Here is a 12424-nt window from a genome sequence, read left to right as displayed (position 1 = left end):
GCGAATGAAGTCACCTCCTTGACACTGACACTGAAACGAATGAAGTCACCTCCTTGACACTGAAAGTGAATGAAGTCACCTCCTTGACACTGACACTGAAAGTGAATGAAGTCACCTCCTTGACACTGACACTGAAAGCGAATGAAGTCACCTCCTTGACACTGACACTGAAAGCGAATGAAGTCACCTTGACACTGACACTGAAAGCGAATGAAGTCACCTCCTTGACACTGACACTGAAAGTGAATGAAGTCACCTCCTTGACACCGAAAGTGAATGAAGTCACCTCCTTGACACTGACACTGAAAGCGAATGATGTCACCTCCTTGACATTGACACCGAAAGTGAATGAAGTCACCTCCTTGACACTGACACTGAAAGCGAATGAAGTCACCTCCTTGACACTGACACTGAAAGCGAATGATGTCACCTCCTTGACATTGACACTGAAAGCGAATGATGTCACCTCCTTGACATTGACACTGAAAGCGAATGATGTCACCTCCTTGACATTGACACTGAAAGCGAATGATGTCACCTCCTTGACATTGACACTGAAAGCGAATGATGTCACCTCCTTGACACTGACACTGAAAGCGAATGAAGTCACCTCCTTGACATTGACACTGAAAGTGAATGAAGTCACCTCCTTGACACTGAAAGTGAATGAAGTCACCTCCTTGACACTGACACTGAAAGTGAATGAAGTCACCTCCTTGACACTGACACTGAAAGTGAATGAAGTCACTGTGGGTGGTGAGATTGGGGGAAGGGATAGTGACAGCATGGCAGGTATCATTTATCTCCTTGACTGAACAATGTGGGCATCACACAAATTTATTTGTGGTGTTCACCAATTGCCCCCTTTTTTTTTGTCACATGCAATGAAGGTTGTGTTTCCCTTGCCTTGAAGGTTGTGTTTCCCTTGCATTGAAGGTTGTGTTTCCCTTGCCTTGAAGGTTGTGTTTCCCTTGCATTGAAGGTTGTGTTTCCCTTGCCTTGAAGGTTGTATTTCCCTTGCATTGAAGGTTGTGTTTCCCTTGCCTCCCTTGCATTGAAGGTTGTATTTCCCTTGCATTGAAGGTTGTATTTCCCTTGCATTGAAGGTTGTATTTCCCATATTGAAATTCCATCATCATCATTACCACAATTGTCCATGTACATCACTGCAGACTAAATACACCATTAACACGTTAAGCTGTTGTAGAGAACTGTAGCAGCAATAACTGGAAAGAGTGTTTCTAACCAGTTGCCTCTTGTGTCGCAGGTTGCAGCAGCAGTGCAGTTTCTAACCAGTTGCCTCTTGTGTCGCAGGTTGCAGCAGTGCAGTTTCTAACCAGTTGCCTCTTGTGTCGCAGGTTGCAGCAGTGCAGTTTCTAACCAGTTGCCTCTTGTGTCGCAGGTTGCAGCAGCAGTGCCAGCAGTTGGAAGAGGAGAGGGCAGCCAGGGCCAGCAACTCTCACACAGACTCTTCTTCACAGTGCTCATCTTAGAGGCTTTTACCTGGTGTCTTTGTGTGTGTGTGTGTGTGTTATGAATCTGCTGTCTTTGGTGGTGCTACATTTTGTTATTATTCTGTTGTTTTAGTTATTTGAAGAGTGTTTTGGGTGTGTGTAGCTGTGAGAGGGAGAGAGAGGGGTAGTTAACCCTTTTGCTGCCAGGAAAATAAGATTTAAGTGAAATCTATTTGCCAGGGTTTTTTCACAAAAAACGGGTATAAATTTTCAAAAAATTCTGTGCTCTTTGTTATTGGAGAAAGACCCATAAAAGTATACATTTTCTGAAAGGGAAATGAATAAAGAATACAAAACACATGATGTTTTCCCATTTTATATATTTTAAGTGACATGCTGTTGGTGCTGGGTGAAATGGCACATGGTGAAACAAAACACCAGGTGAAATGGCACATGGTGAAACAAAACACAGTGAAATGGCACATGGTGAAACAAAACACAGTGAAATGACACATGGTGAAACAAAACACAGTGAAATGACACATGGTGAAACAAAACACCAGGTGAAATGGCACATGGTGAAACAAAACACAGTGAAATGACACATGGTGAAACAAAACACCAGGTGAAATGACACATGGTGAAACAAAACACAGTGAAATGACACATGGTGAAACAAAACACCTGGTGAAATGGCACATGGTGAAACAAAACACCAGGTGAAATGACACATGGTGAAACAACACGCAAAACACTGGGTGAAATGACACAGTGAAACAACACACAAAACACTGGGTGAAATGACACAGTGAAACAACACACAAAACACTGGGTGAAATGACACAGTGAAACAACACGCAAAACACTGGGTGAAATGACACAGTGAAACAACACACAAAACACTGGGTGAAATGACACAGTGAAACAACACACTGGGTGAAATGACACATGGTGAAACAAAACACGGTGAAATGACACATGGCGAAACAAAACACAGGGTGAAATGACACATGGCGAAACAAAACACAGGGTGAAATGACACATAGCGAAACAAAACACAGGGTGAAATGACACATGGTGAAACAGAACACTGGGTGAAATGACACATGGTGAAACAACACACTGAGTGAAATGACACATGGTGAAACAAAACACTGGGTGAAATGACACATGGTGAAACAACACACTGAGTGAAATGACACATGGTGAAACAACACACTGAGTGAAATGACACATGGTGAAACAACACACTGGGTGAAATGACACATGGTGAAACAACACACTGGGTGAAATGACACATGGTGAAACAAAACACTGGGTGAAATGACACATGGTGAAACAACACACTGGGTGAAATGACACATGGTGAAACAACACACTGGGTGAAATGACACATGGTGAAACAAAACACAGGGTGAAATGACACATGGCGAAACAAATCACAGGGTGAAATGACACATGGCGAAACAGAACACCAGGTGAAATGACACATGGTGAAACAACACACAAAACACCGGGTGAAATGACACATGGTGAAACAAAACACCGGGTGAAATGACACATAGTGAAACAACACACAAAACACCGGGTGAAATGACACATGGTGAAACAACACACTGGGTGACCCATGGTGAAACAACACACTGGGTGAAATGACACATGGTGAAACAACACACAAAACACAGGGTGAAATGACACATGGTGAAACAAAACACCAGGTGAAATGACACATGGTGAAACAACACACAAAACACAGGGTAAAATGACACATGGTGAAACAAAACACAGGGTGAAATGACACATGGTGAAACAACACACTGGGTGAAATGACACATGGTGAAACAACACACAAAACACAGGGTGAAATGACACATGGTGAAACAAAACACAGGGTGAAATGACACATGGTGAAACAAAACACTGGGTGAAATGACACATGGTGAAACAAAACACTGGATGAAATGACACATGGTGAAACAAAACACTGGGTGAAATGACACATGGTGAAACAAAACACAGTGAAATGACACATGGTGAAACAAAACACTGGGTGAAATGACACATGGTGAAACAACACACTGGATGAAATGACGCATGGTGAAACAAAACACCAGGTGAAATGACACATGGTGATACAAAACACTGGGCGAAATGGCACATGGTGAAACAACACACAAAACACCGGGTGAAATGGCACATGGTGAAACAACACACAAAACACCGGGTGAAATGGCACATGGTGAAACAAAACACTGGGTGCAATGACACATGGTGAGACAAAACAAAACACCGGATGAAATGACGTATGGTGAAACAAAACACAGGGTGAAATGACACATGGTGAAACAACACACTGAGTGAAATGACACATGGTGAAACAACACACTGAGTGAAATGACACATGGTGAAACAACACACTGAGTGAAATGGCACATGGTGAAACAACACACAAAACACTGGGTGAAATGGCACATGGTGAAACAACACACTGGATGAAATGACACATAGTGAAACAACACACAAAACACTGGGTGCAATGGCACATGGTGAAACAAAACACTGGGTGAAATGACACATGGTGAAACAATACAACACCCGAAACACTGATTGTACGGAATGGCACATAGCGAAACATCACCCCAAACACTGATTGTACGGAATGGCACATAGCGAAACATCACCCCAAACACTGATTGTACGGAATGGCACATAGCGAAACATCACCCCAAACACTGATTGTACGGAATGGCACATAGCGAAACATCACCCCAAACACTGATTGTACGGAATGGCACATAGCGAAACAACACCCAAAACACTGACTGCATGAAATGGCACATAGCGAAACAACACCCAAAATGCTGATTCTGTGAAATGGCACATAGCGAAGTTGCACCCAAAATGCTGACTTTGCGAAAGCCCACAGGACAAATGAGCGCTCAAAAGACACTGACCTGGCGAAATGGTGCATGGCGAAACGACACCCAAAACACGGACTTAGTGAAATGGCATCAGGGGTGGAAAAAAAAGTGCTGTTTGTAAAAGGGTGAATTAAGATGACAAAGCCTAAAGAGCCTTCACCACAACGTCATACAGGTTTCCACAGCCTTGACCGGCCGTCGGTCCAGAGAATTCATTTCCACTATTCTCAGGGCTTCTCAGCACAGAAAGGTGGGCCCCTGTCCTTCCTTCCTTCCTTCCTTCCTTCAAGGACACATCATGCTGGCTCCTCAGCACAGAAAGGTGGGCCCCTGTCCTTCCTCCAAGGACACATCATACTGGCTCCTCAGCACAGAAAGGTGGGCCCCTGTCCTTCCTTCCTCCAAGGACACATCATACTGGCTCCTCAGCACAGAAAGGTGGACCCCTGTCCTTCCTCCAAGGACACATCATACTGGCTCCTCAGCACAGAAAGGTGGGCCCCTGTCCTTCCTTCCTCCAAGGACACATCATACTGGCTCCTCAGCACAGAAAGGTGGACACCAATCCTGTCCTTCCTTCCTCCAAGGACACATCATACTGGCTCCTCAGCACAGAAAGGTGGACACCAATCCTGTCCTTCCTTCCTCCAAGGACACATCATGCTGGCTCCTCAGCACAGAAAGGTGGACCCCTGTCCTTCCTTCCTTCCTTCCTTCCTCCAAGGACACATCATGCTGGCTCCTCAGCACAGAAAGGTGGACCCCTGTCCTTCCTTCAAGGACACATCATGCTGGCTCCTCAGCACAGAAAGGTGGGCCCCTGTCCTTCCTTCCTTCCTTCCTTCCTTCAAGGACACATCATGCTGGCTCCTCAGCACAGAAAGGTGGGCCCCTGTCCTTCCTTCAAGGACACATCATGCTGGCTCCTCAGCACAGAAAGGTGGGCCCCTGTCCTTCCTCCAAGGACACATCATGCTGGCTCCTCAGCACAGAAAGGTGGGCCCCTGTCCTTCCTTCCTTCAAGGACACATCATGCTGGCTCCTCAGCACAGAAAGGTGGGCCCCTGTCCTTCCTCCAAGGACACATCATGCTGGCTCCTCAGCACAGAAAGGTGGGCCCCTGTCCTTCCTTCCTTCAAGGACACATCATGCTGGCTCCTCAGCACAGAAAGGTGGGCCCCTGTCCTTCCTTCCTTCAAGGACACATCATGCTGGCTCCTCAGCACAGAAAGGTGGACCCCTGTCCTTCCTTCAAGGACACATCATGCTGAAATGGGTCCTGAAACTCTGATTACTGGTAACACTGGATCAGGAGTCCAACGCCACCATGACTCTGTCTTGTCATGAAATCAGGTTATGAATGAATTGAATGAATGCAGCATTTGACAATAATTTGATGAATGCGTTTGACAATCTGCATGTGTTCACACACACACACACACAACTGAAGAAAATGAGAAAAATATGCACACACTTATGTGTGCATGTGAATCAAATTTGGAATCATATTAATTTTGTTTGCTATTATAACCGTAAATAGAGGTTTGTAGACATAATGACAAATAGTGTAACCAACCAAACAGAGTGTAATATTTGTGAGTTATTACGTGGCGTGTACTTTAAACAAGCATGTATTTTAAGCGTGTTGGGTTACGATGCTTGTCAGGCATCTGCTTAGCAGATATGGGGTAGCGTATATGGATTTGTCCGAACACAGTGGCGCCTACTTGAGTAACTGAACTGAACTGCACTCTAAACATTCGCACTTGACTCATACAAGTCAAGGTTGTACATGATCGCATTTGTACACACACACACACACACACACACACACACACACACACACACACACACACACACACACACACACACACACACACACACACACACACACACACACACATGTTTGCATGTGTGTTCATGTGTTTTATATTGCGTTTTTCTTTTTCTTTTATAGAATTGATTGCCATGAACGTTTTTGAAGTGTGTGAGGTGGAAAGGGAGAGAGAGGTTTGTGTGTGTGTATATGCACCCACACAAAACCAAACCAGTTTACCGAATAGCCTAACAGAGTGAGAGAGAGTTTTGTGTTTATACCCCTACATAAACCCAAACCAAGTAACAGAATAGCCTAATCAATAAAAAGAAAGACAATTGTGAAACAAGTGTGTTGGAGATGGGGAGTAAAGGACAGACTTGGATGTCAAAGAGCTTTCTTTCATTCTTTTTCTCTACCCCCCCCCCCTTCCGCCCCAAACAGGCAACGTCATCAGAATGCACTTGTCAGCAACTGGCGAGAGGACAGAATGTGTTATTTTTTTAAACAGAAAAGCACGAACAACAGGGTAGAGAATGGATGAGAGTGTTGGTGCATAACGTGCTTTGTTTCACCTGGAACAAGTAACCTGTTGTTGGAGTTGTGTGTGCAGGCCATGGTGCATAACGTGCTTTGTTTGTGCAGGCCATGGTGCATAACGTGCTTTGTTTCACCTGGAACAAGTAACTTGTTGTTGGAGTTGTTTGTGCAGGCCATGGTGCATAACGTGCTTTGTTTGTGCAGGCCATGGTGCATAACGTGCTTTGTTTCACCTGGAACAAGTAACTTGTTGTTGGAGTTGTTTGTGCAGGCCATGGTGCATAACGTGCTTTGTTTGTGCAGGCCATGGTGCATAACGTGCTTTGTTTGTGCAGGCCATGGTGCATAACGTGCTTTGTTTCACCTGGAACAAGTAACTTGTTGTTGGAGTTGTTTGTGCAGGCCATGGTGCATAACGTGCTTTGTTTGTGCAGGCCATGGTGCATAACGTGCTTTGTTTCACCTGGAACAAGTAACCTGTTGTTGGAGTTGTGTGTGCAGGCCATGGTGCATAACGTGCTTTGTTTCACCTGGAACAAGTAACTTGTTGTTGGAGTTGTTTGTGCAGGCTATGGTGAATAACGTGCTTTGTTTCACCTGGAACAAGTAACCTGTTGTTGGAGTTGTGTGTGCAGGCCATGGTGCATAACGTGCTTTGTTTCACCTGGAACAAGTAACCTGTTGTTGGAGTTGTGTGTGCAGGCCATGGTGCATAACGTGCTTTGTTTCACCTGGAACAAGTAACTTGTTGTTGGAGTTGTGTGTGCAGGCCATGGTGCATAACGTGATTTGTTTCACCTGGAACAAGTGTGGTTCGTCCGTCAGGATCAACGAGGACCATCTAGTCATCCTGGAGGTGGGTGGGTAGGGGTCTGTGGGTGCGCTGATGACTGGTCAGGCCAATCTGCGCCCGGAAGGTTCTGACGCAGTGTGGACAGGGGATGGTGGCGGCTGTCGGGGACTTGCTGGCACTGCTTTTTCTGGCCTGTCTGCGTTGCTCTGCTGCAGCGATTTTGTTGGCCTCACAGGATTTGGCGCCTTTGTGGACAGCTGAACGCCACTTTGGTCTGTCCATTGCATTCAGCTTCCATGTGTCATGGCTGATGTTGAAGGCCTTCAGAGAAGCTTTCAGAGTATCTTTGAAGCGCTTCTTTTGACCTCCATGGGAGCGCTTGCCATGTTGGAGTTCGCCGTACAGCAGTTTCTTGGGGAGCCGGTGGTCTGGCATGCGAACTACATGGCCTGCCCAGCGCAGCTGGCCCTGCATCAAGATGGTGTAGATGCTGGGCAAGTTTGCACGAGTCAGCACCTCTGTGTCAGGGATCTTCTCTTGCCACTTTATGCCGAGAAGTTTTCTGAGGCTGGTGGTGTGGAAGTGGTTCAGCTTTTTGGCGTGGCGTTTGTAGACCGTCCATGATTTACATCCATAGAGCAGTGTGGTGAGAACTATGGCCTTGTATACTTTGAGCTTCGTCTCCAGGGTGATGCCCCTCCTGTACCAAACGTTCTTATGGAGTCTGCCGAAGGCAGCGCTGGCTTTGGCAAGTCTGGCATTCACCTCATCGTCGATGACAACTGTGCGAGAGAGTGTACTGCCCAGGTATGTGAACTTGTCCACCGCAGTCAGTCGTTGCCCGTTGATGAAGATGTTTGGTTCAACGTAAGGCTTTCCTGGAGCTGGCTGGTGCATCACCTCAGTCTTCTTTGTGCTGATTGTGAGGCCAAAGTTGTCACAGGCAGCAGAGAACTTGTCGACGCTGTGTTGCATGTCAGCTTCGGAGGCAGCGTTGAGAGCGTAGTCACCAGCAAACAGGAAGTCGTTGACGGTGTCTGTCCTCACCTTGGTTTTTGCTTGAAGCCTCCTGAGGTTGGAGAGTGAGCCATCTGTGCGGTACCTGATGCCAATGCCTACGTCAGTGTCTCTGAAGGCATCTGTCAGCATGGCTGAAAACATGAGACTGAACTGGGTGGGGGCAAGAACACACCCTTGCTTGACTCCGTTGGAGACAGGGAATGGTTCTGAAGTCTCTCCGTTGTCTTGGACTCGGGCCAGCATCCCATCGTGTAGTTGCCGTATGGTGGTGATGAACTTTCTGGGACATCCGTACTTCGCCATGATTCTCCAAAGGCCATCTCTGCTAACAGTATCGAAGGCCTTGGTCAGATCGACATAGGTGGAGTAAAGGTCGGCGTTCTGTTCCTGACACTTCTCCTGGAGCTGCCTGGCAGCAAACGCCATGTCGATAGTCCCGCGTTCTTTCCGGAATCCACACTGGCTCTCTGGTAGGAAACCTTGCTCAAGGTGCGCTGTGATACGGTTGAGTAGCACTCTGGCCAGTCTTGCCTGCGACGGACGGATATTCCACGATGGTTGTCACAGGCCTGACGATTTCCTTTGCGCTTGTACAGGTGTATGATGGAAGCGTCTTTGAAGTCCTGTGGAACTGCCTCATGCTGCCAGATGAGCTGGAATAGCTGATGAAGCTTCTCAGTCAGCGCCATACCACCTTCTTTGTAGACCTCAGCTGGAATGGAGTCTGAGCCAGGGGCTTTGCCATTGGATAGCAGACGGACAGCTTTCTGGAATCGCATCCAACGACACACTGACTGGCACCTGGAACAAGTAACTTGTTGTTGGAGTTGTTTGTGCAGGCCATGGTGCATAACGTGCTTTGTTTCACCTGGAACAAGTAACCTGTTGTTGGAGTTGTTTGTGCAGGCCATGGTGCATAACGTGCTTTGTTTCACCTGGAACAAGTAACCTGTTGTTGGAGTTGTTTGTGCAGGCCATGGTGCATAACGTGCTTTGTTTCACCTGGAACAAGTAACGTGTTGTTGGAGTTGTGTGTGCAGGCTGTACTAGTATACAGGCTTTTCATTTCTCTTCAGTCCTCTGTTTGTCACTGAGCTTGTCTTGGAGCCTCAGGCCGGGCTTTTCCAAACAGATATTGCTTGTGGATGGAAGTGGCTTACAGTTTCCTGTCAGCCGTTCTTTGAACACACACACACACACACACACACACACACACACACACACACACACACACACACACACACACAAATATAGAGCAACAACAGCAAAAAAATAGAAGAAAAGAAAGTTGCCAGGTGCCAACTTTCAACCCATTTCCATACCCTTTTGGGCAGCGGTGTGATCAATTGTTTTGTTTATTAAACAAAAAAAGAAGTGTGCATTATATATATATATATATATATATATATATATATATAATATTTTTTTCAAATGTGCAATCAAATTGTATACTTTGTTGCAGGCGAAATTTCTGTTCACCCGTGCTGTGACGGACTTGATATTTGGAGAGATAACCAGTCTGGAAGTGTTCAAGTGTATATTTGGAGAGATAACCAGTCTGTGGAAGTGTTCAAGTGAGATATTTGGAGAGATAACCAGTCTGGAAGTGTTCAAGTGGGATATTTGGAGAGATAACCAGTCTGGAAGTGTTCAAGTGGGATATTTGGAGAGATAACCAGTCTGTGGAAGTGTTCAAGTGGGATATTTGGAGAGATAACCAGTCTGTGGAAGTGTTCAAGTGGGATATTTGGAGAGATAACCAGTCTGTGGAAGTGTTCAAGTGGGATATTTGGAGAGATAACCAACCAGTCTGTGGAAGTGTTCAAGTGGGATATTTGGAGAGATAACCAGTCTGGACGTGTTCAAGTGGGATATTTGGAGAGATAACCAGTCTGTGGAAGTGTTCAAGTGGGATATTTGGAGAGATAACCAACCAGTCTGTGGAAGTGTTCAAGTGGGATATTTGGAGAGATAACCAGTCTGGAAGTGTTCAAGTGGGATATTTGGAGAGATAACCAGTCTGGAAGTGTTCAAGTGGGATATTTGGAGAGATAACCAGTCTGTGGAAGTGTTGAAGTGGGATATTTGGAGAGATAACCAACCAGTCTGTGGAAGTGTTCAAGTGGGATATTTGGAGAGATAACCAGTCTGGAAGTGTTCAAGTGGGATATTTGGAGAGATACACCAGTCTGTGGAAGTGTGAAGTGGGATATTTGCGAAGGAACCAACCAGTCTGTTGGAAGTGTTCATGATCTTTAGGACAATATACCTCTCCCAGTGGAAACCTGTTTCAAGTGGAATCATCTGGAGCAAGAAACCCCTGTCCTTCATTTCAATGGAAATCATATGGTAGCAGATAACCAGTCCTGTCCATCTTTCCCAAGGAAATATATGGTTAGAGAAACACCAATCCTGTCATTCTTCTAAGGAATTGGTAGCAAAAAACCAGTCTGTGAAGTGTTTCATTTGGAATATTGTGGATGAGATAACAGGTGGACATGTCTCCTTCAAGGAATATTGGTAGAGATAACAGGTGGTGTTTCATTCTTCTTTTTTAAGGAAACCATCTGGCCTAGCACGAAAGTGGTGTCTTTTGGAACATACATGCTGGTCTCAGGGCACAGAAGGTGGCCATTTTCACCATAACCATCTGTGAGGTTCAAGTCGGATATTGGAGAGTCCCCATGTCCTTGCAATTCTTCAAGGAATTATGTGGATCCTACATCAGAAGGGGGTTTCAAGGACAATCATGGAGAGCTACCTCAGACAGAAAGTGGTTCTAATGGAATCATTGAGGTACTCAGCACTGAGAAGGTTTCAGTCTTTTAAGGACACCATGCTGGATTGCACAAAGTGGATATTTACTCAAGACACATCATGTGGAAAGTGTCAATGAATTGATTATGTAAAGATGGGATAACACCATGCTTGCTTGTCAAGATGGATATATTGGAAGCAGATACCATAATTGTGAATGTTGCAATTGGAATTGGTAAAAACACACAACGTGAAGAGAATTGAGAAAATATACCCAGTTCTGTGAAGTTAATGTGGAATATTTAATTTGTTGATATAACCTAACATAGAGGTTTGTACAATGGAAATTAGTGATAACCAACCAAACAGTGTAATATTGTGATTTAGTGGAGAGATTAAACACACCAGTTCTGTGGTACGATGTTTCAGATTGCTTAAATTGGGAGATACGTACTGGATGTTTCAACGTGGGCCTATTGAGAAGAATGAACCATCTGAAATTCCATTGGATATACAAGATAACCAAGTTGTCTGAATGTTTTCCAACAAGAAACACACAGAACAAACCATCAGCGAAGTACAACACAACACTACAAGACAACCATCCATGTGGAAGTGTTCAATGTGTTATATATTGGCATAGAATTGACCATGACGTGTTGAAGTGTTGAGGTGGAAATGGAGAGAGAACAGTTGTGGTGTTTACCAAGAACAACATTTGAAATAACAGAGTGAGAAGGTTTAGTGGTTATACCCACAAAACCAAACCAATAAAAAAAGCCATAATCAAATAAAAGAAAGAAATTTGTAGAAACACGTATTTTGAAGACTGGCTGTAAAGGACAGACTTGACATGTCCAAAAGTGACTTTTGTCATTCTTTTCTACTCCCAAACCAGGCAACTGTCATCAAATGTCCTTGGCACTGCATAGGACCAGGTGTACTTTATAAACAGAATGCACAACACAGGGTGGATGGATTAAGTCATTGTCATAACGTGCATGTTACCATGGAACATTTAACACTTTCGTTGGAGTTGTTATTGCACCATGGTGCAACTGGTTTTACTGAACAGTACTTGGAGTTCATTAGCCATGGTGCATATAACCGTGCTTTTTTCACT

At 45.0% G+C, this 12424-nt stretch overlaps 1 protein-coding gene across 2 annotated transcripts in view; it reads left to right on the top strand.

Moving 5' to 3' along the window:
• LOC143290358 (schlafen-like protein 2) overlaps positions 1-1821 on the top strand; it is a 30265-nt gene extending 28444 nt beyond the window's left edge. For both annotated transcript variants that reach the window (XM_076599739.1, XM_076599729.1), the window contains one exon: positions 1403-1821. In XM_076599739.1, the coding sequence (XP_076455854.1) occupies positions 1403-1537 (135 nt within the window). In that variant the 3' untranslated portion in view covers positions 1538-1821. The remainder of the gene's footprint in view (positions 1-1402) is intronic.
• Positions 1822-12424: the final 10603 nt, after the last annotated feature.

The sequence above is a fragment of the Babylonia areolata genome, chromosome 1 (assembly GCF_041734735.1).
Source record: "Babylonia areolata isolate BAREFJ2019XMU chromosome 1, ASM4173473v1, whole genome shotgun sequence".
Taxonomy (NCBI): domain Eukaryota; kingdom Metazoa; phylum Mollusca; class Gastropoda; order Neogastropoda; family Buccinidae; genus Babylonia; species Babylonia areolata.
This window is presented reverse-complemented; position numbering and strand designations above follow the sequence as displayed.